Consider the following 27,863-nt stretch of genomic DNA (forward strand, 5'->3'; position numbering starts at 1 on the left):
AAGGGTAGATGGAGTTACTATACATGAATCGGCATCAGCCCCCATTCGTTGTTTTCTGGGCTGCAAATATTTGACAAACTCTTGAAACAATTTGGGCAGAAGATGAAATCTTTACTTAGTACCGCTTCTGGCTTCTGGGTTTGAAGTCCTAGCTTTATTTCTCGGTGTTTAGTGATTCTCCCCAAAGCTTTATTTGTAGCAACTACGTGGGTGGATACCAGGTTCCTCTAAAACAAAGATGAAATGTTTTGAAACTGGCTCACGTCAAAGATTGTCTCCTTTCTTTAGCTACACTTACATCTCTGCAAATATTTAGCTTTCTCCCCCCAAACACACTTCTCAGTGAATTTAGAGGCAGCTCATCAGAGCGTCCTGACTCAGGTCTCCTCCACTGCTGACTCCAGGCTGCGAACTGAGGTAAACGGCACCTAGTAGGAGCCTCCCCCCCGCCAGGAGATGGGATTCCTAACATCGTTTGACCAGCCTGGCCCGGGGCTCTGGTTCAGCTGTGGCTCTGCTGCCACTTCTGCAGGCGACACTGTGCGTCTGCTCCACCCAGGGCCGTGGTCCTGACAGCACCGCCCCTGTGGCCAGACGGCGATGCACGTGAGGTTGCGGGTAGGGGAGAGCTGTCCTCCTTTGACACGACAGGCCCCTTCATCTTGTATCAAGGCCATTTGGAAAATGTCTCCTTTCTGGGCAAGTTTTTTCTTTCCCGACTGAGCCAATTCATGTAAAATTTTAATGACTTTACAGTCTCCCTCAAAAAAGGGCCTAGAAAATAGATGATCAAAGATGCACAGACCTTTCCTCCCTCAGCACGATCAAGGGGCTGGAAGAAACCTGCAGAAGCAACCTGGGCAGACACTACGCAGGAAGTGACACTGCTTTTAAAGATTTTCAGAGAGAAAGCAGCCAGGGTCTAAAGTCTCCGTGAGGCTCTGCTCTGACGCGCCGTGGGCGGTGGGGGCAGGGACGTGCTCTCCGCTGCACTCACGCTCCAAAGGCTTGGAGAGCGGAGCCCACTGCTTCCTCTGGGCCTCAGTTTCCCTCGGTGTAAATAAGGACATTGACTAGATTCCTAAGACACAGTGGGGAGGTCTGCAGGCTTTCTAGTCTTTGGGGATATCCGGTGGAAAGGGCAACTGAACCACAGCCTGTTCCTCCCGTGCTCCTGTCTGACGGCCGTGCTTCAGGGGAGCCCGAGACAGCCTCCTCTCTTCGCCGCACGTCCTCAGCACACTTGCTATTTCCAGTCTTGCTTCTAAGGGCCATTCCGGCAGGTGCCAGGTGACATCTCACTGTGGTTTTGGTTTGCATTTCCCTGATGATTAATATAATGTAGAGCATGTTTTCTGAGGAAAAGGAAGACACTTCCTTGGAAACGTATTTCTCTCCACCCCCACGCTCACTGCCCTATTGTTTACAGTAGTCGAGAAGAGACGCAACCTAAGTGTTCGTCGTAGGATGGCCGGATAAGGACAGTGTGGTGTATACACCGCGGACTACTACTCAGCCATGAAAGAGAACGAAATTTCACCACTTGTTACAACATGGATGGACAGACCTTGAGGGCATTATGCTAAGTGAAGTAAGTCAGAAATACTGTAAGATCTCATGTGTATGTGGAATCTAAAAATAAACACATAGATGAAGCCAAGCTCACAGATACACAGAAGAGATTGATAGTTGCAGGGGAGAAGGGGACTGGGAATGGGTGAACTCTTTCTGTTTTTAGTTTAAGTAAATTGAACAATAAAAATAGACAGCCCTGTTCAAGGCAGAATGGGAAGATAAGAAATGCTGCTTCTGAAACGCTCCTGGGCGGGGACGGTGTCCCCGGCTACGGGCCCTGTGATCCGGGACTCTGCCCGCCCCGTCCCCCGGGGGTCGTACCTGCTCCAGGCGGCAGGTGAGCGCCGCCCACTCCACGTCCCAGGCCGCCTTGTCGCGTGCATACTGTTGCTGCAGCCGCCACCGGGCACGCGCGTCCTCCCGCAGCTCCGAGCGCAGGTCCTCCAGCAGGGCCCTGAGCGCGCAGAACAGCTGCTGGTTCTCTGCCACCTGCGGGGACACGGTGACACGGTGGGCCTGCCGTCACGCGTAAGGGAGGGGACAGGAGCCCGGTGACCAGGGTGGTGCCGGTGCTGGGCTGTATCCCAGGTGGGCGGGAATCTGCACGGTTAGTGGGAGAGCCTGGGGCCCCTCCGCAGGGGCTGAGGCTGCCGCGGGCTTGGGGATCAGGAGGCTGAACAGAAGTGCTCTCTGGCCCAGGAGCACTGGGGGAGCTGTGGGGCAGGAAGCCAGTGCGAGCCGGAGGCCAGCGGGAGCCGGGTTGGGGCTGTCAGGAGCCCCTGCAGGACCTCAGATGTCCCAGCTTCGGCTGCGGTGCAGAGAGATGACGAGTTACATACCCTCTTGTGTACACCGTTGAACCAAGAGAGCTGGTCCCACTCCGACTCATGGTTACTAAGAGGTCACATATACACCAGCATGGTCATGGGCAGGGCTGGCTTTTGAGGTTTCATAACTAAAGCCAAAGGTAAGTTCTTCACCTGTTCATGAAGGCTTCCCCATGGGCCCCCAAGACAGAATCATTGCCCCTCTCTTTTCTGCTTCATGGGTCACAGGAATAACCGCCGCACCCACGTGCTTATCCTGTGCCCCGCCCTCTAAGCTGTGGGAGGAGGGGGGACAGAGCCCAGCCCACCCTCACATCCCCAGTGCTTGGCTCACGGGAAGCCTGCGGACAGGCCTCATACATGAAGAATGGGTTTTTATTACTAATCTGCCTACACCTAAAAGATTTTATGTATTTGAAAACCTGTCCACTCCTTCGGAAGCACATTTCAAACCCACCACTGCTATCTTAGTACGCTTCTGCACGGGCATTACATCAGAAAGGTCTGTCAAGATGAATTACACACACCGCATCAATTATGGTACCTGGGTACTAAAAGCTGCATGCGCCCATCACTTCCCATTAGACAGAAAACCCCAAAAGCCTATCGCAAGCTCCCAGACTGGTCTCAGGGCAATCTCTGTTTGGTGTATGTACGAGGCAGGAGGAATGAGAGCTCTATCAGGCCTGCTGGATGGAGGCTGTCTGTCATATGGGAGGACAGAGTCCCTTGCTCTCTGAAGAATCCCCCTATGTGCTCAACCTCCCATGCAGGGCAGGAAGGAGGGGTCCCCCATCCTGGGGTCTGCACGCCTATCGGCCTCCTCTCCTCCATCAGGTCGAGAGCCAGTCATGATTCTAAAACCATCTTGTGAGCACACAAAACACATGTACGTACACAAAAACAGTCAACCGCGTTTGGAAAGAATTTAAGATACTTTGGATATATGTTAGGATTTAAATAAAGTTGACAGAAAAGAAATTCCTTGACATGAGTAGATTTATCACTGAAAATGCCAAAGTTTTCTCCATAATTTATCTGAAGATATTATTAGATACAGTAGATTTTTGATTGAGTGGAAAAGCCTAACTTGTTGGCATTTTTTTGCTCCTTTTCTCACCTTGAACACCAGTTTGTACTTGGCTCTGAGATGAAAGGCATTTCAGTTAGTATTTGCAAAACTCAGCAGATAGAAAACCTAAAAATCCTACACATTCTTTCCAACCATCTGAGTATAAGTAAATTGCCCCTGTTCTCAAAGAGATGCTCATGAAGTGTGAGAACCTGTAACAAACGCAGAGGTCTCTGTAAACCACGGCGAAAGTACTTAAAGGTGATGTAAGTGCGAGTGAGTGAGGGGTTCAACAACTTTTTCACAAATGTACATATTCCTAAGTATAGAATTTGTCTGCTGAAAAATTATGTATATTTTATGGCAGCTTTATTTGGTATTTTCATCTTTGGATTTCAAATTTTTAAAAAAGTCACTACTTTTTTAAGTTGAAGTATTTTAAGCATAAAATAATAGTAATAATTTTGATCCAGTCTTTGAAGCAGTCATCTCATTTTCATTGCAGAAAAAGCAGCAAATCATATAATAAATTCTCATGTCATCAGTACCTCCCTATGAACCCCAAGTCATATACACGGTCAGCTGTGTAGTTCTTAGCTGTGTAACAAACAGCTGTGACAACATTAGGACCAGAATTTTGTGCTCCTTGAAAACAGGGTTCAACTCCCTCACACTAGGCACAAAAATAAACTCAAAATGGCTTAAAAACTATAAACCTCTTAGAAGAAAACACAGGCAAAACACTAACATAAATCTCAGCAGCGTTCTCCTAGGGCAGTCTACCCAGGCAACAGAAATAAAAGCAAAAATAAACAGATGGGACCTGATTAAGCTTATAAGCTTTTGCACAACAACTGAAACCATAATCAAAATAAAAAGACAACCTATTGAATGGGAGGAATATTTGCAAAAGATGAGGCTGACAAGGGCTTAATTTCCAGAATATATAAACAGCTCATACCACTTAAGAAAGACAAACAACCCAATACAAAAATAGGCAGAAGACTTAAACAAGCCATTCTCCAGTGAAGAAATACAAATGGCCAATAGGCATGTGAAAAATGCAAAATATCACTAATTATCAGGGAAATGCAAATCAAAACTACTATGAGATAGCACCTAACGCCAACCAGAATGGCCATCGTTAAAAAGTCCACAAACAATAAATGCTGGAGAGGCTGTGGAGAAAAGGGAACCCTCCTACACTATTGGTGGGAATGTAGTTTGGTGCAGCCATTATGGAAAACAGAATAGAGATTCCTCAAAAGAGTAAAAACAGACCTATCCTATGATCCAGCAGTCCCACCTCTGGGCATATATCCAGAGGGAACCTTACTTCAAAAAGATACATGCACCCCAATGTTCATAGCAGCACTATTTACAATAGCCAAGACATGGAAGCAATCTGAATGTCTATCAACAGATGACTGGATAAAGAAGATGTGGTACATATATACAATGGAATACTACTCAGCCATAAAAAAGAATAAAACAATGCCATCTGCAGCAACATGAATGGACCTGGAGGTTGTCATACTAAGTAAGCCAGAAAGAGAAATACCTTATGATATCACTTACATATGAAATCTTTAAAAAAAAAAAAAAAAGACAAACTTATTTGCAAAACAGAAACAGACTCAGATATAGAGAACAAACTTGCAGTTACCTGCGGGGGAACAGGGTGGGAGGGGATAAATTGGGAGTTTGGATAAACAAGAAGTTTATACTGTATAGTGCAGGGAACTATATGCAGTATCTTGTAACTTACAGTGAAAAAGAATATGAAAACAACTGTCTGTATGTCCATGTGAGATTGAAGCATTTTGCTGTACACCAGAAATGAAAAAAACAAACAAACAAACAACAGGGTTCACCAGACATTCTTTTTGGAAATTGAAAATTTGGTTCCTCTGGAAAGAAGTACATTTTGGCATTAGCAGATATCAGATTAAATAAAATTAAGCCTTAATGTTTCCATGAACATTGGGGTCAGAGTCATCAACCAGATGTCCCTTATCCCAGTATTCTGTCTTAAGTCATCGTGGAGTGAGCTCCAAGTTGCTTTGGGGTGAAGGTGGCCAAAGGGAGCAAGTGCTAAGGGGGGTGAATGCTGTGGCCCGTTACGTCCTCGCCAGGAGGAGCGCGTGGCCAGCAAGCAGCCGGCCTGGCTCCCGGTGGACAACAGCAAGAACGATGTCCCAGGGCACATTTCTGAAGACCTAGAATGAGCCACAGTTGGGCACGATCCTTCCAAATGGCTGTTACACATACAAACCAACCCAGGAATGGTAGCTAATACTAACAGTTCCCCATGGGCCGGGCTGTGACAGTCATTCACCTGCAGGGGCCGCATCTCACATCAGCCTTGAGTGAGCGCTGTCACATGCCTGTGTCACGTGCGGAGCCCCGGTGCTCAGCGACTGTGCACCTGCTGTGGCCCGGCCGCAAGGAAGCATGGAGCCTGACTGCCCTCTGGGTCTGCGCCACCCCAGGCGACAGCCAGAGCCAGGATATTTGAATCTGGCATCAGACCCTGTTCAGGCTTTTTTTTTTTTTTTTTTTTTTTTTTTAAAGATGGCTTCTCTGTCTAATCTTTGTGATGCAAATTCCATCCCCCACATTAAGGGAAATAATGAGTCATGCTGAAAGAATGCCTAGAAGTTACTCCTCTCACCACATCTCCAGTGGTTGCCCTTGCTGAGCTGTTTCCAGTAAAAAAGACCCAAATCAAGAATGGAATCAAAATGGAATATCTGGTCCATTTAGAGATCATCAGGTGAAAGTCTTCTTGGAGACAGCCCTCTGCACCTTCTGTGAAGGAGACCGACTCTGCAACTTTTTAGCTTATATATCTGGTAAGCATTGTCAGTTTTCAATTAAAAAAGACCAACTTTTCAATCTCTTTAAATCAGTCGATTGGTTTTCTTGCAAACAATCAGGATAAAATGGTTCCACCAATCCCTTCTCCTCATTCTAAAGGCATTTCAGCCCCGCCAAACTCCTGTCTCTTGGGTAAGGCTTAAATTACCAGAATTGGCATCAGGAGCTTGACGGTGCTATGAAGTGTTAAACTCAAGGCTGGGTTTCCAACAGGACTACCATCCAAGTACAAGACAAACATTAAGAGAAAGCGAAAAGGAAGTTTAGAAAGATAACACACCCATTTGTGATGCAATGCCAGCTATTTTACAAAACCACTTTTGCCGAAGAGTTCCAAGCCGTGCGCACCATCATTCTGTGAAAGGGCTAAACTACCATCACCTACTTTGCTTGCCTTGGAGCCATTAACTTCAGAGATGAGTTTAATCTAAAGTTGGAACAGAGGTACTGACCTGCTTCGGACTGACCTACAGAAAGCCAGTCACAAAGCAGAGGTGATGGCCTCTACCTCCTACTCACTCGGGCTAGACACACAGGCAGAGAGGCCCAGAATGCTCTGGTGGCTGCCCCCGCGACCCCCACCACACCACAGCCGTACAGAGTTCTTCTTGATACATATAAAGAGGGGGCCTCATGCAGGTTCGATAAAAGTAACTCCTCCAGCAGCAGGCGCCCCAGGACGCGTCCCTCACTGAGATTAGCCAGAACAGATACAGTTGCACTTCAAGCAACATCTGAATAAATCAGCCATTTATCATTCTTGCCTTCATGGTTACATTCAGGTTAATTTTAAGATTCCTTTCTAAAGCCATCATCCCCACAGATAAAAGAGAATGAGTCACTGAAGGCTGGCTGTGAAAATATAACCTATGATGGAAGGTGACAGAGGGGACAGACTCACTTGTGTACACGACTCAGCTGGCTGAGAAGCCACCAGGGCACCCGGACCACATGGGCTCTGCCTGCGGGTCACCCTAATTTTCACTGAGAGCCTCCCAGGAATGCACGTGGGGGTGTGAAAGGCCTAATGTTTGTATGTTTAAGAAGGTACAGACCCAGAGTCATCAGGCAAAGGTGTCGGAGAGACCAGGGAGCGCTGACGATGCTCACGGGGCCCGGGGGCAAGTGGGCACCTGAGCAAGCGTATCAGCCGATTCCGATCTCCTTCTGCACTCTCAAAGGTGTGTGTCAAACTGCCGGCCAGTCAGCTCCAGGAGGTGGGACTGGGGCCGACAGGGGCCTTTCTCAGGTACCGTTAAGTACCTGTGACTTTCCACCTCCTGCACGTGTTGTTTTCACAGAAACTGAGACAAAACCGCGCAGCAGAAGCCAGTGCTCCCTCGGCCTCAGCGCTGGCCTGGCTCCTTCCCTCTGACGCTGTGGGGCGCCCCGGCGCGGGGGAAGGTTTCCGAGTCTGAGGAGTAAACCGTGGTTCCAGACGCGGAAGTAAAAACTACCTCGGCTCCAGAGAAGAGCTTCCTTGTTTGAAAAATTAAGTCAGGGCAGGTCACGGTTCTGACACTCAGAAGTGCTCTCTCCAGAAGTTTCTGCATCCTGGGCCGAGTAGGAGGTGGCGGCCAGCGCGCAGGCTTCTGGGCTCCTGGTGGATCCAAGTCCCAGGCGTCCAAGAGCCAGAGGCGCTCCGGCCCCGGGGAGGCTGGCTCTGACGCTACACTGCACATGGGGCCTGGCTCAGGGACGGAGGGGCCGGGGGCAGTCACTCGGCCTTACGGCTGGATGTTGGGTGAGACTCCCCAGTGACAGGGGCAGCTGCAGCCTTACAGACGAACATCAGACTTCATCAGGCCTCGCTCTGAGTTTCAGGTTAGGGTCTTCACCTTCACCCCTGGATGCTTTGATAGAGTATTATGTCGCATCCCTGAATGGAAACGTTACTTCTCTCTTAATAAATCAATCCAGTTCTGGGGAGACGGGCTCTTGGGACCGGGGGGTGTACTTCCGGCGCCGTCAGCCATCCCGCGTGAAAGAGCCCGAGCTCAGGCGTTGCGAGGGAGTGCAGAATGCTCACACAGCCGTGGCGGGCGGGGCTCCAGGCCTTACCGCGGCGGCGGGCGTCCTGGAGCTTGCCACCAGCCTGGGCTCTTCCAGACGGCAGCAAACTGAAGGCTCACTGTTCCCGGGGCAGTCAGGTCCCTGCTGCCCCATCAGTCAACCGGGAACGTTTGCAGAGACAAACATCTTCCAACCTGACAGTTTCTTATGAACTACTTCCAAGATTGACTCGATACGTGTAAGTTTTTTTCCTTTTACCTGTTTTGACATGATAAGTATTGCCATCCACTGTGTTCTGCTGGGAGAGGTTTCAGCACAACACAAAGCAGAGAGCAAGGCCTCGGAAATTCTGTTACTTGCAGATTTATCCTTGGGAAAGAAGGCATGCCATGTTTCCCACTCTGCTTATCACCTGGGAGGTTCTCCGAGTTTCTGAGAAGCGTGCGGCTCTGCAGGGCAGCTCCCTGAGACACGTGCTCCGCTCCTGCACCCAGGGGCCTGGCTGGCGCCCACGTGGCTACAGGGCAGGCAGCCTCCTCCCGGAGCGTGCGCTCCCCCCTCCCAGGGACCCAGCTGTCATTTACAGTACAGCTCCTTCATCTCTGTCCTCAGCCAGCGACCATGGGCAGACGGGTTCACGCACAGGAGACAGGATGCTGCCCGTGTGGACTCGACCCTGTCCGCCCATCCACCTGCCTCTACGTGTACCAGACGAGGTGGAAACTCGCAGGTCTGTCTCTGCTTTCAAGGGGAAGGGCTGAGAACGCAGCAATGGAAGGAGGAGGCAGCAGAGAGACAACAAACACACAGGATGTGGGGTTCCAGCTGAGTGAGTTCACGTGGTTTCCCACCCCAAGGGTGCAATTTCCCATGACTGTTGTCTGGGAACCCAGATGTGTTACTTCCTCACTCCCCTTTCCAAGGCATTTGGATGCGCGCGTGGGAAGCACCCAACACGCGGTCTCAGAGGCAGCAGATCTGTGGCTGAGCGACAACCCAGGAAAACTGAGTTAATCACAGACACGTCTTAGGACTGATGATACCTCTTTGGAAAATAATAAAACTGGTCGATTTTTTGCAAAGTAGCATTTTACTTCTAACTAGATATTTGCTGGAGAGGCATCCCATGAGCTAAAATCTCCTCGTGGACATTGGCATAGTGACAAACTTTCTATTATGTGTAATTAAAAGTTCCTTTGAAAGTACAGCCTCTTTCTTGAGTCTTATTCGGGGAAAATGAAGGGTAGACAGGTATGTGTAGAAAACAGGTCTTTGTGACAATCTGAGTTTACATGGAGAGAAAGGAGGGGGTAAACACACGCTTCTCCCAGGCCTTTCCACGGACACTCCCACTTCCCTCGTTTGGATCTGCGCCCAGGTTCCTCTGACAGCCTTCTCCCCGGGGACACTCGGAGGCTCGGGGCCAAGGGAGGGGCCGCAGCTGTGGAGTCCAGGGGGCGGAGACGGAGCGCCCAAGATGTTTGTGGCCAAGCGGCTGCAGCTGCTTCGGGGTCCACCCCGCCCCGCGCCTCAGCCCAGGCCCGGGCTCTGCCCGCAGGACCCTCAACAACACGGTGGGCAGGAGGGACCCAGGCCCAGAAGCTCAGGAGCAAGAAAGCTTCAGCCTCGCAGGGTCTCAACACTCCAGACCCACCACAGCCGCAGTTTTGTGCAAAGTGCAAAAAATCTGAGTGCCATCAACGTTGTCTCTTGGTTTACTCCACAGGGCTTACGCTTGGCAATGCTGGCAATCACTTACGGTTACACACTGAAACCCCACCTCTTCACACGCGCTGCAGCTTTTTTCCAGTGTCATCAGATACTTTTCATTTGAGATACTATTTCATGTGGCTTAAAAAGAACCAGAAACACATTGCACGTATTTGGGGATTAAAACACTCGCTCTCCTCCTCGTGCGCTGTGCTGCCAGTTCAGGAACACGGCAGGTGCCCTGCAGCCAACAGCCACACACAAGCCCTCAGTGCTTTCTCTGGCCCAGGTGAGAGCGCTACACGTGGGGTCTCCCCTCCTTGGAAGGAAGGTCACCCTTTACAAGGCACAGACCACTCTAGCCAATCCTGTTTTTCCCTCCTCCTGAGGTACACGTGCTGGCCTGGAGGGGACACAGTCGAGGTGACCATACCATGTCCTTATTTATGTGTAAGCCAAACGAACCAGAGCTCTCCTCGCCAGACCACCAGCCCATGAACTCATGGCAGCCCCCATCCGAGGAGTGGGTCAGACGAGGGGCTGGGAGCTAGGCACCCACCTGCCTGTGGAGCTGTCCCCCGTCCGTGGGCAGCAGCCATGCTCCGTGGTCCCCGGCCTGCACAGGGGGGTGTGCAGGGCGCTCTCCCGGCAGAAAGCCACAGCCTGGGCCCCTGTCATCTCGGGCTGGCCCGTCTGCCTGTGGGTCCCCCTGGACTCCCAGCTCCCCGAGCCTGGGGAAGGCCTCCGGAAATTCGCCCTGAAACAGCAGGAGATGATGGTCATGGCTCCACCCAAGCCTTTTCGCTGTGCAGCCTGATTCAGTGTCTTGAGAATAAGCACCCACCCTCCAGGCTGTCACGTCTTCCCTTCTCGGCCCTTTGCCCTGAGCAGTTTGTTTTGGCCACTCCCCTCCCTGGCCACTTCATGTAAATCACAGGGAGTGGGTACCCAGTTGATCAGAAAAGGTTAGAAATTTTACTATTTATATCTTATTTGGACAATGACCATTTTTACTTGTCTGTAAATTACCGACCAGAGTTATGGTTTTATAAATTAGAGGAGGAGGAACTACAAAGTACTGATCAGCAGGAAACCTTACAGCTATTTCTAGTTTTACTTAATGATGGGGTTTTCTAAAAGGTCATGGATATTTGCAAATGGGTCGAGTTGACTGAGGACTCTCTTCACCCTGAGGAAAGAGTCATTGTATCTCCCCAAACTTGGGATGACTCAGAATTCCATACACTGCTCATGAGAGTGGGAAGCAGACCAAAGGTCTCCGGGCGTAAGAGGAGCCCACAGTCACAGTGACTTGCAGCAGCTGACAAGGCAGCTGCGGGGGGGGGACGTTCAGAGTCCACGGAAAACCCGCGGTCCCAGCCCTGCACTCACGGCCCGTGAGGCCAGCAAGGAGCCTGCCGGGCGGGAGGCCCCTCTGCCCTGATACAAACCCATCGGAAAGCAGATCGCTTAGCTCTGCTTCTGTCCTAAGTCTGGGAAACTGCAGCACAAGAAGAAGAGTATATATAAACTTCAAAGTGAAGAAAGTGCCCCTCTGGGGCTCAGAGGACACACTCATATACGACTGCCTTGGCAGAGCAGGCTCTAGCAATTACGAACAAAAACTAAAATGGAAAGAATAGAGAACGATTTAGAACTACGTTTAACAAACCAGCAAATTGGTGGGGGGAGGGGCGGGCGGCATAGCTCAGTGGTGGAGCACGTGCCTAGCATGCGCGAGGTCCTGGGTTCAATCCCCAGTGCCTCCATTAAAAAAAATGAATAACCGAATTATCTCCCACTGATAAAGATAGGAAAAAACAAAAGTTTAAAAAACATTGGAAAAACTTAAAAAAATTTTAAGGCGGGTAGGGTATAGCTCATGGGGCAGGGCACATTCTTATTAGCAGGCACGAGGTCCTGGGTTCAATCCCCAGTACCTTCTCTAAAAATAAATACCTAATTACCCCCAAACCACTTTTTTTTAAAATTATAAATTAAAGTACAACCAGCAAAGTGGAATGAGACAGCTAAGGACCTCAGGGTGACAAGTGTAACAAATTCATCCATCAGCAACAAAAGAGATGGCAGCAGAACTCGGCTGCAGGAGGGGGTCACGGACCAGCGCGCTCCTAAATGAGCTCCGAGGGCAGCACCGGACAGCCCGCGGCATCGCCCTGCCTGGTGGGCCGTGACCAGGTCGTCTGAAGTAAGTGAACACGACGTTGTGTGCAGGGGGAGGGGGCAGCACGGTCTGGGGGTCCAGATAAAACAACCTCTGGCACAAGGTACCTCGGCAAACTCCTCTCCTTCCTCCTCCAGCTGCTTCCCCTGCCGCCAGCGTTTCAGGAGCCACCTGAGTTTGACGTAGAAGAGGAAGACGTTCTGCCTCCAGGACCGCAGCTCCTGCTGCAGCGGGTGGCCCTCGTCGCTCCAGCTCCGCTCCTGCAGAGAGTCCTGCACCTCCAGCTCCCGCCACCTCCAGGCACAGAGGTGCTCCTCCTCCCTCTGCAGGGAGGGGACGCCAGGGTGAGACAGGCCGCCGTCCTGACCCGCCACCCGGACCAAAGCCAGACTCTGCACACCGCCAGCCAGCCCGTGCCACCCTGCCCGTGGGACATGAAACTCAAAAGCCCCCCGAGTTTGGTCCACTCCTTGAGGGGGCTTCTATTTATAAAACCACAGGTGTCTTCTGATTCAGAAGTGCCTGCTATTTCAAGGCAAGGGGTCAGAATCACTTCTCCCTGTGGTCTCCCGTGGTGGTTTTAGACATTACTGAACTCCTGCAGGAAGCTGTCTCTTGGCTGCAGGGCTCACAGCCAACTCAGATGTAGGCGCCGCTGGCCCTCTGCACCAGGGCTGGGACACACGGCACGTTGCACCTGCCATGGCAGCGTCAGCGGGAATCCTTCCCCTCGACTTCCTGCCCTGGGTCACCACACCCTAACGGAAGGAGGACCAGCGGGTGCTCCGCTGCGCGCAGGAAGGCTGATCACCTCTGTCCACGCCTGAGACCTCACCTTCCTATCAGATATGGGAGACTCTCAGGGAAGTACAAGCGGTGCTTGAAAAATGTTTTCCATCACTCTGTCAAGTTCCTGTTTTTTCCCAACACGGGTACAGGTACTGTTCCAAGCAATAAACAACTAGTATGTGCCGATAACGGCTAAGTGAAGGGTGTGAACGCATCCCTACCTTACAGATAAGGCACAGAGGTGAATCTCTAGTAGCTAACGTGGCCCGCGGGGTGAGGGTTTTCTGCTCCACAGAGCAGAGAGAGTAGGAACACCAGGCTTACTGTTACCAGCTGTCCTCTCCTGACTGGACCAAAACCAGTGGGTGGCTTGGGTTTGGTTTCCCTAAAGCACAAGACTGGTGCTCACAAACCACGGGACTGCCTGAGGTCGACGCCACCACCACCGACATGCTAAGGCCCGTGCCAGGCTAAGCCAGGCAGCCCTGGGAGGCCCCGGGGGCAGCTTGGTCACTGGCTCGGCCACTGTCAGGACACCAGAGCTCATCTGCACTTCAGGCTGGAAGGACATCAGACAGTCAGACGGTGGCGATTTGCTTCACGTCTTAGCAGCCCTGAGTCCCACCCCTGCTTCTGTCCCCTGTGCAGACACGACAAGACGGATGGGGCGGGGAAGGGGGCTGCCCAGCTACCGCAAATCCAGGCTTTGCAGTTTACTTGTGCGTTACTTCAGGCCACTGGCTGAGTGTGGTGAAGTGTCTGATGCTGTGCAGTGCCCAGTGTGGGGCAGGTGCCCCGCAGATGCTAGAGGATCCACCGCTGGAGGTCCAGCCCTGGCGGGGGGCGGTTCTCTTGGGTCTGTCATCTGCAACCTCCCGGAAACGTCCCCAGTCCCTGCCCCCCTGGGGCGCCCTCTGCCCCTCAAGCTGTTCTGCACACGAGTGCCTCCAGGTCGCCCAGCTGCTCCACTGCCAGCTTCAGCTGTGATTCCCATCCTACTCTGCATTTAAAATGTGAAAATCCTCCGTGTTTTAACACGTCTGGTACTGGCCCCAAGCTCCTTACTCTTAGATGTTACAACAGCACCCTAATCATGCTACTCTGTTGAGAAAAGCCAAACTTTTCTACATGTGAGGCTAAACTAGTTTGCTTTTAATCTTAATACATAATTATATTAGCTATTTTTAAACAAATCTATGAGCCTCGTACCTTAGCATCGTTTGATTACAGATGTTTCCCCGTTTGAACTTCACCTCTGAAAGGTCACAGAGAAGGACCCTGAAGTCCTGCGAGGCAACTCCTTTACCTACAGCAGCTCCCGTGTCTTCTGTGGAGGCTGGTCCACAACAGAAACTTCTAGACCTTCCTCAGCTATTAGAAGTTGCACTTTCTTCTCCACTTTTGCTAACAGAACAGTAAAGCTTCCACGGACAACGAATTGCTCCACATCGGGAGGCCGCCACTCTTGTGTCACAAAAAACCAAAATACAAACAGGCTGCGGCAGAAATCTCCACCCAGAGTCATCCACCGCCACACAGTCACACGTGTCTGGAGGAAGTTTGCACACAGCACGTAGATTTCTTCGGGAAAAGAAATATGTCCCTTCGTCACCAAGTCCCCAGAGGTTAGCTCTAAAACCGTCCTCTGCCCTTCAGCTACGAGCCTGATGACACGTCACACGTGCGCACTTTGTCCCCTCTACGAGGGCAGCTCTCTTCAGCTGGCATCACGACCACCTTCCCGGTGTCACTGCTGTGACAGCCACGGCCCAGGCTTTCCCCCCGAGGCTGTCCCACACCAATGCACACGGCTGACTTCCGGACATCTTCAGAGAAGGTGGCTTATAAATTACTCCATGCTTACGAGGAGACCGGCACGGTCTCAGCACACGAAGCCAAACCGAAGCCCCGAAAGGCAACGCTTTTCACTGTACCCCCTTCCTAGACCCCAGCTTAGTAGGACTCTCGTCAGCCTCCATCACCGTGACCTCCTGTTCTGGTGAGCTCCGGCCTCTTTCAGAAGCGGCTCACCAGGTCGACACCTGTGCTCGACGCACACTTGGCGGGAAGCCCCGGGCCGCTTGGCCGCGGCGGGCAGGGCGCAGCCGAGGCACAGCGGCCTGCGGGGAAGAGCGCGGGAGGGGAGCTTCGGAGAAGGGCCCCGGGGGACTCCTGACCCGGAAACCCAATCCTCGGGCGCGGGCTTGGTTCCGGGTGTGTCTGAAACCCAGCCGGTGCCTGTACTTGGCTACCCCTCATTCAGAACTATTTTTAGGCGCCCACACGTTCCAAACCACATATTCGTACACTGCTCTCCTGACAAATGGGAATCTCTCAGCAGCTTCGCCGGGAGCCCCAGGGAGCGGTCAGGGAAGAATCTGGTGGGAATCTTGCCGACGTCTGCGGAGGCAAATAAGCAACAGGAACACTGGTCCTTCTGGAGGCCAGCTGCGTCCTTTTCCTCCGAGTGGTGGATTCTGTGGCTGCATTAGTGGGCTGGTGGGTTCTGACCTGAGCTCCCTGGTTGTGGCCGTTCTGAGAGTGCTCGGCGTGGCCATTCCACGTGGCAGGTCTCCCACACACAGATCTGTTATCTGCCGACAGGTTAAGAAGGGGCTTTCCTTTTCCACCTTGTTACCACTGCCCGCTGCTGGTGCTGGCAGTACCTAAACCTGGCCAAAGCACCCAGTGCATCCCAAGTAAGCATTTAACTTCTTTCCTCTTTTCCCCCAAACGTGAACATCTATCAGGCAAAATCATAGAAGGCACTTCACAAATGGAACTTGGAAACTTAGAGCTGAGAAATTTTCCAAACTTAACAGCTGAAACTCAGAAGGCTGCCGCCGCTTTCAAGTTGCTGACCCTGGTGGTCTGCCACCAGCCCCAGGGACCTCCGGGCCAGGAGCTGGAGGATGTTCACATGTGTGCAGGCACAGCTGGCTCATGCAGACGAGTGGCAGTCATTTCCAGGACAACGGAAGAGGGAGTGAAGAAAGCAGCTGGGAGGATGCCCGGCCTCAGTATCAGCCTCCTTCTAGATGAAGACCTCTGTGTTTGCCACCCCACCCCCGGCACGTGACACGCTGTGGCCGCGTGGTGCTCCGTGGCCACGTGGCACGAGCCCTCAGCCCGCAGCGGGAGCGGCCCCTCTGGCCAGACACCCTGCCGCCTGGTGAGGCCTGCGCACCGGCTCCACCACGGCCTTTGTGGGCATTGAATTGGGGGGGGTTTCATTAAAAGGTTTAGAGTTCTGCTCCCTAGAACTGTCCGCTATACCATCCTGTAACCCAGCGTAGTATGTAAAGAGCAGACTGAACTGTATGTCAGGGTGACATGCGCCCCAGGGACGGACACAGCTGCTCCCTCGAGACCCAGCCCCGACGGGACCCACACACAGCTCCTCTAAGAGGGAAAACTGCAGAGCCACCAGAGTGGTCCGTGAGTGTGTGTTGTCTTTCAAACAGTATAGTATGTGTTTGTGTACATAACTGAGTTTTCTCTTCTGTGTGAAATGCCTTGGTGAATAGAAAAAGTCAGAACACCCCCCCCCCATTAATTCTGTCTTCCCTTCCAGGAAGTGATGGTCCTGGACCCTGCCTTTGTCTTTGAGACTCTTCACTCCCTCGTTAAAGTGCATACAATTAAAGGAAAACAGATAGATGCTTAAGAGAATAAACACCCCATGGCAAGACGGCTGGCTGGACAGGGAGCCGCCCAGTGGTGGAGTCTGGACACGTCCCCAGGGAGGGGCGGGGACCAGGGGGGCTGACCAGGTTGTGAGACTGCTCAGGACCCCGGCCCAGCACGGCCCGCGGGGGGCCTGCTGACACTGGTTCAGACCCTCTCTTCTCTCTCACAGAATGAGGGGGCTCCTCTGAAGATCCCTTCCAAGCAGTCATGTTCGGGGACCCTAAGGTACCACACGGCACAACCAGCTGCGCTCACTCGCCTTGTTCAAAGGTTGGTTTTCCCACCACAAGGACTCAACAAAGCATCTTCCTCTCTCCAAAGCCACTGCCGGCCTCTGACGCAAAGCCCACCTGTCTGGGTGAGCGAGAACGCACCCCTGCCTGCGGGAGCCAGCAGGGCCTCGGGTGGAGGAGAGGTGCTGGTGCTCCGCAGAGTCCCCCGGACACAGTCACGTGGGACACACTGGGTGGTGGGGCACAGGGAGGGAGGGGCACGTTCTCTTCAGCGAGGTGTCAGAAGGAAGCGGGCTGCCCTGTTCGCCCCGAGCTGCGTTCCCGGGACAGGATCAGGGAGCAGCCAGAGGAAAGTGAGAGAGGGCCGCAGCGGGCAGAGAAAACTGGCCCCGTGGCCCAGCCACCAGCCGCAGGGTTTGGTGCCAGTCCTCTGCGAGCAGGACAGGACGCAGACTGGCCTGCCTGGGGCTTGCATGTGCTGTCATTTGATGTGCTCTGACTGGCCAGCTCTTGTTCATCTTCACTGCACGTTTATAGTTGTGAAGCCACATAGACTGCAGGATCTGGGACACCCACCACCTGGCAGTCTTCAGCAGCAGGATGTCACCCCCTTTCCCAGACGTCACGATGACACAGTCTCACGCTTTTCAGTCAACAGCTCATTGGCTCCAAAAATCAACCGCTTATTACCCGTGTGAGGCAACCGGGCAGTATTTTTACTCCCATTTTACAGACGAGAAAACAAAGGCCCAGAGACTTGCATGAGAAACAGCTAGAAATAGGCAGAGCTGGGCTGGAACCTGGGGCACCAGTGCCTCTGCCGGGGTGGATTCCAGCGCACGGCGTGCCGTCCCCACTAGAACGAGCAGTGGGTACAGTGGCAACCAAAGGCTGGGAAACATGTTTCCCTGAAGTTTCCACCCCGGTTTCCATCCTGGAGATGGATCACCCGGTTCACTGGAAATGCACTTAACTGTGAGCCTGCAGCTGCCCAAGCAAGTGGCCTTCACAGATGAGGGGCCTGTGTGAGACACGGGCTGGCCGGGGCTGCCTGTAGTCCAACGCAGTCAGAGCACGTGGCTGAGTCCACGGGGAAGCGGGATGCCCCGACGTGTGGTGCCGCCCCGCTGGTCACACGCCTGCCGTTCCGGGGCGACAACACCCTGCAGCCAGCACGCCGGACGTGTCCAGAAGACACCTCTTAAAATGTCACAAGTGCTTACACTGGGCCCTCCGTGCTTCTAACCGGGAGGTCCCTCTGCCTGGGGACCACCCATGGTGGCTCCACGCAGCCAGCATGCCAGGATTCTGCCTGTTTCCTGGGAGCTCAGCCCTTCACAGGCCAAGTCCCTTGTCACGCCTGGCTGTGGGCCAGTCACTTCCCTCTGGGCCTGGACGCCACCTCCTCGGGCAGGCCCGGCCTCTGCCCAGGTGATGCGAGGACAGGGGCCGCCTGGGATGTTCCTGAACTGCCTTGCTTTCACTTACACTTTCTGGGGGTGGTCTTCACATGACCACCCGCCCAGCCCCTACAGAACCAGGGAGGAGACCCCGGCTGGAGAGACCCGCACCCGAGTCCTCTGACTGCAGGGCAGCAGCCTCACTGGGCCGCAAGCCGCAAGCTGAACCGACAGGCCCTCCGCGCACTTCTTCTCCTGATCAAATGCCTGACTCTTTGCCAAGTGAACTTCCATTTGCTTCCAGACGTGACAACCCCCTCTCTCCATCTCCCCTGCCATCTAGGAACCGCTATGATGCCTCAGAACTGACCAGTGACATCCCCACTGGGACTGATGAATGAAGAGCCTTCATCCAGACCTTCTCTAACACAGAACATGCTGCTCTAACCCTGCGGTCACTGGCCTCACTCCTCGGGGCCACCTGTCCTGTCCTGGGTGGAATTACTTGCACGGAGAGGGAAAACTGTTTACCACAACAGAGTATCTGTGGGTGCTGGGAGCTTTGTGGACGAGAGTTGCTATGGCAACAAAGACTACAGAAGTGCCCCCAAGTCAGGAGAGCATCCTTGATTCTGCCCAATGGCTGGAGACGATCAAGGGAAAATGCTGGGTGGGCCCATGAGACACCGGGAGAACAAGCTTGGGTTTCAGCTCCGCTTTCCTTACTGTTTGACAAGGAGCCACAGAGCGCACTCGAATCAGTCTCAGATGCTTTGCTACATCCCCAGGCGCCCGCAGGCCCCAGACAGCCGGTCTCCCTGCCCTCACCCCGTGTGGAACCCCCAGGTCAGGTGCATGCAGTGACACCCCCCTGCTTCCACACTCCCCCTGCCGCGTTCCCGAGGGGCCTGGGACTCAGGTGGGAACCATCACACACACAGCAGAGGAGGGGCGGGAGGGGGCGGCGGGGGGACCACCACTGCTGACCTCTAGGCTGAAGCAGCTCTGGGCTCCGGGCCGGCAGCTCCCGGCGTCCCCGTCGGCTCGGCGGTGCAGCTCCCGCGCGGCTTGCGGAGGCAGGGGCCCCCGCTCCTCCCCTCGCTCCTGCCCGAGCTGCCACTCCATCTGATCTCTCAGTTTGGACTGTTAGGTGCACGGGAGGGATTTGTGGGTTTTGTTGTTTTTGTTTTTTGAAAAATTTTAAACAAAACACAAAGGACCAGAGGGTGGGGGAGGGGTGGGGAAGGCAGAAGGCTGGGAAACTACGGGACAGAGAGCAGCATGACCAGAGACAGCAACGCAAACACAGCGGCGACAGAGAGAGAAAACAGAACCGAAGTGAGGGTGAGCGTGAGGACAGGCAGAAGGAACTGGAAAGCAGAGGGAGAGAATGCAGAAGGCTTGACGAGGCGCGTGCGATGGGGACACGGAGGCAGACTCGCCCGCAGGCAGGCCACTGGGAAGGATACGGGAACAAGGCTCCTGCCGCCTCGCTGAGGTCGGGCAGCCAGGCCACGGTCCAGGGCGCCGCGCAGGAGAGCAGTCCCGGGAGGCCGCGCCGTCGCCGCCCTTGGCTCCGGGTGCTTTCACATCCTTCTCTGGCCGCGCTCCTCCCCGTCCAGGCTGTCCGTCTCGCAGAGGGAGCGGGTGGGTGGGCTGCCTAGGCCTTCGGGGCTGGACTGTCCCTGGGGCAGTGAACGCAGGTGGGGACACCCGCGCTCCTGAGGAGTCTGCTATGCGTCCCGACTGCGAAGTGCCCGTGGACTTTGTTTTAAGCTCCTCTCTGCTTCTTCATCGGGAGGGCTGGTCGTTTGGGATGCCAAAAAAAGGGAGGCCTGTGTCCATCCCTAGCGCTCCCAGCAGGATCAGCCTCGTGGCAAGAGGGAGGACCTCTAAGCCAAGAGCAGCTGTGCGGTTTAAAAATAAGAGAAATGGGGAGAGGAAACCAGGGGACAAAAGAACTAAACCAACAAATAAGACAACCCAACCAAGAGAAAGGATTTGGCTGACACCGGAGGCTTTAGTACAATGCAGGTTTGCAATCACAACCAAGCAGCCGTGAGCAGGAGGAGCTGGAGCGCGGCCAGGCCAGCCAGCAGGAGCAGGAGGGAGCAGGGAGGCAGAGCCGGGAGCCCCCTTACCTGCAGGTCGGGGCCCAGCTCCTTCCCTAGGTTCCCGACGGGGGAGTCCCGGGACACGGAGGTCACAGTGGACAGGAAGCTGGACGACTCCGTGAGGTGGGGCAGCGGGGACAGGCCCTCCAGACGCTCCCTCAGGCCGTCCCCGAGCCGGTCCACCTGCTCCAGGAAGGCCTGGAGCTCTTTCCTGAAAGCCTTCATCTTGGTGTTGAGGGTCCCCAGCAGCTGGGGCTCCGTCTGGGCGCCCTCTCCCCTCTCCCCGTCCCCCTGGACACCAGCCCCGGGCGAGGCGGTGGCAAGGCCCTCGGTGTCGGTGATGATGCGCACCACGGTCCGCTCCAGCCGCTCGGCCTCGTGCCTGATGCTCGTCAGGCACTCGGAGTCCTCCCGGGCCCTGAGCAGCTCCGCCAGGCCCTCTCCGGCCTCCGACGGCTTTCCGCTGCCGAAGCCCGATGTCTTCTCAAAGGTCTCCTCTGAGTCGCTCTCACCACCGATGGGGCCCTCGCGCCTGGGCTGGGGCAGGCGGCCGTCCTCCCCATCGCTCTCCTTCCGGCCCGCGTCGCTGTCGGCGTCACTGTCGCCGCGCGGGGGGTTGGACAGCAGCACCCGGTTCTCCTGCTGCAGCCGCAGCACCTTCCCGCTCAGCTCGTGGATCTGCAGCCGGGCCGCCTGGAGCTCGTCCTGCAGGGGCGCCCCACCGCCCGTGCCCCCCACCAGCCACGCCGGCTCTGGCTCTGGCTGCGGCTCGAACTTGAACTTGCTCAGCTCGTGGGTCAGCTGCCGGTTGTGGTCCTCGATCTCGGAGATGGACCGCCGCAGCAGCTCCGCCTCCTCCTCCACGAACTGCAGGTGCCGGCGCAGCTCCGCGGAGGACTCCAGGGAGTCGCCGAAGGGTGAGGTAGGGATGCTGGAGACAGGGTCCCGGCTGGCTGCCTCCCTCTCGTGCTGGCCCCGCAGGTCCTCCATCTCCGCCTTGAGACCCCGGTTCTCCACCTCCAGCTCGACGATCTTCCGGCCCAGGATGTTGGCCTCCTCCTCCACCAGCTTCAGCCGCAGCTTCAGCTCGGCCTCCCGGGTGCTGGGCGGCCCGCCCGCCTCGCCAGTGGGGAGGGGGCTGTCCACGTCCCCGTAGAGGGCCTTGTACCTCTGCAGCTCCTGCTCCAGCCCATCCTTCTCCCGCCCCAGCTTGGCCATCTTCCTGAGCATCAGGGAGCCCTCCTCTTTGGCAAACTGAAGCTGGCACTTCAGATCGGCACTGTCATCCTGCCAGGAGAGAACAGCCAGGAGGAGGGTTATTTGAAAATACCAAATGTTCCTGTTTTTGACGACTTCCCTCGCACCTCGCCCCCGACACACAAACACAAAACACCAATCTCTCCATCAGCGTGTTGAGGCACATGGAGAGGGGCCACGACAGAGCCAGGGCCTCCATGGGGGACAAGGGCCTACGTTAGGGGCTTTGCCGCAGAAACAAAGGCAACGAGGAGCCTGAACAGCGTGCACATGACACCATCGTACAGAGGATGAGTGTAGACGAGCGAACGGAATGAGACCCAGTGCCATAAGCAACGCGCACGCCCCCGCCTTACTCTGCGGGTCCGACCTGACCAGCAAGAGAGCCTGGACCCCTCGTGAGGCCAGGGGCAGGGGGACAGGCCTCCATGGCTACTCCTACCCATTGTCACTCACCTCCACGGCGCAGACCTCCCTCTTCAGAGGGGCTGGCGTCACCACAGGTGTGACTAGCATGAGGAAGCCGGGCCATCCGGCTCTCCATTGATTTGCTGAGAACCGGAGACACGGCAACCTGGCACTCCTCCCCGCCTCTCCTCCCCCAGCCTATCACAGGGACACCATGAGGACATCACGAGGTGACAGGCACGAGGGTGCTTTAGAGGTCGAGATGCAGGGTACATCCCAAGCTCAGATGGCTGGTTAGTGTGAACTGGTTCCTGCAGACCTGAGACCTGGGTTACTCACACCCTCCTCCCCAGGCAAACGCAACTTCAGAGCCTCTAGTCAGTCCCACTCCCTTTAGCTGCTCTAACAGCAGGGAGTTAAACTCAGAAACCCAAGGCTCACTGGGATACAGTGGATTCTGGAGGGTCACTGGAGCGGGCTCTCTGCTACTAAAAGCCCACACTGCTCGGCTAAGGTCAAGAAGGCACTTTCTGGACCAACTGGACAGTGGCGCCCTGGGGCTCTGTGAGCTCTGGATTCAGGTTTGCACCATATTTTACTAGTCACATTCAGTCACTGGCGACAACAACCGATTTCTGCTGATTGGCTATTAAGTTTCAAAAGTCTGTCACGGGGACAAAGACTTCGGTGAAGGCTTCTCTCATCATGCAAATCCAGCACCCTGCTGGGTGACGGCCACATGCCAGCAGCCCAAGGGAGCGAGAGCCAGCACACCAGCCTCTGCACCCAGTCAGCCCTCTGCGGGACGGTGAACCCTTCCAGACAGACCATCACTTGCGCGCAAGCGGTCTGGCAGGGAGACACAGCTCTCAGCCTCCGAGACACAGCTCATTCTTGGCTGTTCCGTGCTGCATGCTCCCCATGGGCAGAAAGACATAGGAAGACCTCCTTGGGTGCGCCCAACTTTTCTCCTTCCACCCTGCCTAGACTCCCCCTGCCCACACCACATACCCACGGAAGGAAAGAAAAGCAGAGTGACCAGGAAGACTGAAGGAAAAATCTGAGGCCAGCTGTGAGCCAGCGCTGCATGAAACAGCCCTGGGGCTGCCTGTGCATCCTCTGAGGGAGGGACACCCTCACCGCCACCCGCTGAGCGGGAACTGACCAGTCCTGCCCTTTCCGCACGTGGCACCAGGGCCTGAGCGCTGGGCCCTGGAAAGCTGTCTCCTTACGTCCAAAGCAGGACCTTCACTCAGCCGAAGTTGACGTGAAGGTCCAGCGGAATCGCACACAGCAGAGGGGCTGGTACGCGGTCAGGCTCCACTTTCTGCTTTGTCTGAAACCCAGTTACCACTGGGAAAAGGAGCCAGGAACTGCTTTTTTCCCCCATTTTGCACATCAGGAGAGTAATATATAAGTGTCCCTGGGAAGAAAGCATGGTCTTTATGCTCCAAGAACTTGTCACATTAAGGAGTTCAGTTCGTTGGTTTGGATTAGTCAGACGTTAACAAGGGCTTCTGTGATGAACTGGAAATAAAGTTGAGTGTCTGCCCCACCCAGCTGAGCAGCACGGGTTACCACTGCTGCTGGGTTAACAACAGAGATTTAAAGGGCCCACACAGAGTAGGTGGGCTGTGAAAAGCACACACTGTCTAGTCCTAACACTAAGGGAGACGCATACGTATTTGTTGGTTCATTCATCGCTTCAGTAAATACTGAATCCTGCTGTCCACCAGAAGCTGGCAGGTTCAACAGCCCAGCTGCTGAGAACTTTCCAAAGCAGAACAGTTAAAAGCACCTTTTCTATTTTTGATAAATACAGACTTAAAAAAAAAAATCTGTGTGTCCAGATACCCGGAGGGCTTTGCTGCTCACATGCAGGGCTGGAGCTTGAGTGAGTTAGACTACGCGTCAGTGCAGACAGACCGTCAGTACTCCGTAAGCGGGTCAGACGGGGCGTGACAAGCCTAGAACAGGAAGACCCCCAGCCCCTGCATTAACTGCAGAGCCAGCATTTGTCCTGTATGCAGTCAAAATCACCTGCATGACCCAGTCTCTGCCACGAGGCAGGGAAATTCACCTTCATGCCTGAGGACAGCCACAGACACCGTGGAAGAGAATGTCACCAGCCACAAGGGAACCCCCTCCAGCCTGGGACAGCCCAGGGACAGGCAGGATCCCCTGCTGTGACCAACGTCCTGACCGTACTCCCATGGGAAACGACGTCTGGCGAGGCCCTGGCAAGGCGGAGGCCGAGGAGCAGAGTCACCTGCCCGGTCCCGGAGACTTTCATCTCCAACGCAGACCAGGGAACTGCAGGCCCTCTTTCCTAAGGGCCTCCCCCAAAAGCTGAGCGGAGAAATTAGGGAACCCGGGCCTTCCCCAAGAGCTCTGCACTGGGTTGTAAGTGCTCATCTGCACCCTTTATCCAGATGGAAGATCCCAAAGAGCCCTCAGATTGCCTTGATTTCTGAAAACCTTGTACCTCATCCACCCCTACCCTCAGTTCCCCACAAGTCTGGTTATAAACCAGAACCATCCTCCTGTCTCCTTGAACTTCAACCCAGGTCAGTTAAAGAAGCAAGACTCAGTGATAAACCGTAGGAAGTGTCCGATTCATTGGTTACCTGAAGACTGAGAAAACGTCCCAACAGTCTTCCTGTTCCTTAAAGAAAGAAACCACCCGCGCGCCAGGAACTCTAACGCACGGCTGGAGCACGCGTCGTGTCTCCTTGGCACCCGTGCACTGCCAGGCCTGCCACCGAGACCAACGCAGTTTCTAAAAGAAAGGCACTCTCTGAAGCCGAGGGGGTGTATGGATCTACCGAAGGGGTCAGACTCCCTCGGTAGGTCGGTGGAGGCGGCTGGAGCCAGCACACAGGGGAAATGGGAGGCAGGGGAACCGGCTCAGCCTGTTCTGGGGCGGGAGCCACGTCTTCTAAAGGATGGGGAATCACAGCCTCGGCTAAGCAGCAGGGGCAGGACCCCCATCTTAGCTCGTAACTGGAGAATTTCTCAAACTCCAAGACTCCCGGGAGGGGTCTAGGCCAATATCAAGGTCTGGTTTCAGGAGATGGTCAGGGAGCTCCGGTATGCAGCCTGAAAGCAGATCCAGTAACCTTTCCCCATGACCCTTCTGGTGCAGGCAGAGAAGGCAAGCTCAGCACCAAGGTGGGGACACACGCAGGGCCACCGCCACCGCCACCAGCTGGAAAGGCCTTGCCAAGCAACAGAAATATATCGCCGCAGGTATATATTCTTTGGCTTGCAAGTCTGCCTTCTGGCCAGCACCCGAGCGCTGATGGCTCGTGTTCCTACCTTGCGCCGGGGGGCCAGCTTCCTTTGAGTTTTGGTTGCAGACCTGTAGTTCCCGAGGCGCTCCGCTCCGCCACTCTGCTGGACAGAAACTCCGGGCTCAGCGGCACCGCAGGCTGGGCACTTAACCCCTTCCCAAGCCCGGGTGTCCCACCCGCGGTCCTCAGCCTGGTTCACCCCAGTGAGCGCACCACAGGCTGCTCGCTTCGAGACGGGGCAGAGATTATTATTACCCTTCTAAAGAAAAGATCTTCCCTGTTCAGGAGCCAGGAAGCTGAAACACACTCGGAGCTCCGGAGGGCTGATGCACCCAGCAGCAGGGACGAGAGACCTAAATGTCCCCATCACTAGTGGGTTCCAAAGTGAGACATGGGGAGCAAAGATGTGGGTGGCAGAGAACAGTTAACCACTGGCATTCCTCTGGCTCGTGCAGCCTGGCCCTCCTTGAAGGCTACTCTGGGGACCGGGGGCTTTGGAGGATGGAGAAATTGGAGGGAATCAGGTGTGGGTTCACATGGTGGGGGGGTGGCAGTTTCCTGGACTGACTGCATCTCTCTAATGACTGCTTGCTCTGGGAGCTCCAGGAGCTGACACCTCCAGGATGCCTTCTTCTATCAACACCAAATACTAGCAGCAATTTAAAAAAAGGAAGTGGGGGGAGAGAGAAAGAAAGAGAAAAAGGAAGGAAGGAACAAAAGAAAGAAAAGCCAGGAAAACAAGTGTTCCAGAAAGCTCAGGAAGTTCCAAAGAGCACATGCCATGCGCACAGAGGGGACGACGCTGTCACCACCTTCCAGATACGGTGTCTCGCTGTCTATGAGGACAATCTGAGATTCTGTTCAGCGTGTGCATTTTTTAAAAAAAAAAAAACCAACACTCCAGTGTTTTGTGGAGACCCGAGCAGACGGCAGCTACACCGTTCCGGCTGCACTCCTTCACTGGGTGAAGGGCTGAGGGGCTGCCGCCAGCCGTGGGCGCCGCAGGGCCTGACCGGCACCGGGCGCGCTGCGCTCTCGCCTGGAGGACTCACCGGCGGCCTGACGCCAGCAGCAGAAGGCGGAGCTGCTGGCCTGGGCAGACACTTTTCACCCCCTGGAGGCTCTAAGTGAGCCCAGTCTGGGGGGCAGGTCGGGTTTCTTTACTGTTAGAGGTGACACTAGTGCTTTTTGAGAAAATTCGAAATGAGGCCATGGCCCCTGGCGGAGCTGTAACACGAGGATGAAACCGCTGCTTACCTGGGCAAAGGCTTTCTTTTCTTTGTATGTTTCCCGGCTGCCTCTTCTCTTCAGGGAGCTCTGAAAGAGACCCAAGGGACATTCGGTTAAGGAGGGTCCCATGCAAGAGCCAGGGGAGAACCGGCTCAGCCTGTTCTGGGGCAGGAACCGCGTCTTCTAAAGGATGAGGACTCACAGCCTCAGGTAAGGTTGCAGAGGCAGGATCCCCATCTTAGCTCGTAACCAAAGACTTTCTCAAACTCCAAGACTCCCAGGAGGGGTCTAGGCCAATATCAAGGTCCTGCAGTTCCTGAGGCGCTCCGCTCCGCCACTGCTGGACAGAAACTTTCAGGAGATGGTCAGAGAGCTCTGGGATGCAGCCTGAAAGCGGGCTGGCCCCCACCTCCAGTCTTACACATGTGCCAGCGGGGGGTCGGAAATACAAACACGTATAAATAAAACGGCCAAGGGATGTCTGAGACAGAAGGAGCCAAAACCGACCCTGGACCTCCAGTCAAGGGTGGAGACAGAAAGAGTGACTGGAGGAAGAACGAGACGTGTCCGAGAGGAAGGTAACAGGCCCGAAACCCAACAGGGTGAGTGTGATCCCGACACGAGGTAGGAGAAAGCAGTCTGGAAGGTGAGGATCAGCTGGCTTCCTTTGGAACCCGGCAAGCCTGTGCTGGGAAGAGGTCCCCCGATGGTGCCCCCTCTCCTCTGCAGCTTTGCCGGAAGGCAATGGGATGGGGGTCCCCGGAGCTCCCTCTGCGGGGGCAGTGCCCTCTCTGCTTCAAGCCTTTGCTGCAGCTCCCACGACACAACAGCTAGGAGGGAGGCTCTCCAAGTCACCTCCATCATGGCAGATGTCATGATAATCAACTCAGTTCTTATATTTCAGTGTCTCAGCATCAGAAGGTCAGGCCATGCCATTTACTGGATGAATTTCAGGATTAGGAAACAATGAATAGCCAAGACGTGGAAGCAACCTGAATGTCCATCAACAGATAACTGGATAAAGGAAGTTGTGTTATCTTGACACAATGGAATACTACTCAGCCATAAAAACAAAATAATGCCACTGTAGCAACATGGGTGGACCTGGAGATTGTCATTCTATGTGAAGTAAGTCAGAAAGAGATATGATATCACTTATATGTGGAATCTAAAAAAAAAAACTTATT

At 54.5% G+C, this 27,863-nt stretch overlaps 1 protein-coding gene across 8 annotated transcripts in view; it reads right to left on the minus strand.

The window, feature by feature from the left end:
- MTCL1 (microtubule crosslinking factor 1) overlaps positions 1-27,863 on the minus strand; it is a 95,664-nt gene that overhangs the window by 17,038 nt on the left and 50,763 nt on the right. For 3 of the 8 annotated variants that reach the window (XM_032467462.1, XM_032467466.1, XM_032467467.1), the window contains exons 4-10: positions 26,704-26,763; positions 25,472-25,549; positions 20,516-21,775; positions 19,362-19,517; positions 12,370-12,585; positions 10,637-10,834; positions 1,897-2,064 (exon numbers count right to left, since the gene is read on the minus strand). In XM_032467462.1, the coding sequence (XP_032323353.1) occupies positions 1,897-2,064; positions 10,637-10,834; positions 12,370-12,585; positions 19,362-19,517; positions 20,516-21,775; positions 25,472-25,549; positions 26,704-26,763 (2,136 nt within the window). The remainder of the gene's footprint in view (positions 1-1,896; positions 2,065-10,636; positions 10,835-12,369; positions 12,586-19,361; positions 19,518-20,515; positions 21,776-25,471; positions 25,550-26,703; positions 26,764-27,863) is intronic. The other 5 variants (XM_032467465.1, XM_032467469.1, XM_032467463.1 and 2 more) reach the window with 4 other exon arrangements.

Source organism: Camelus ferus, chromosome 24, assembly GCF_009834535.1.
Source record: "Camelus ferus isolate YT-003-E chromosome 24, BCGSAC_Cfer_1.0, whole genome shotgun sequence".
In the NCBI taxonomy this organism is placed as follows: domain Eukaryota; kingdom Metazoa; phylum Chordata; class Mammalia; order Artiodactyla; family Camelidae; genus Camelus; species Camelus ferus.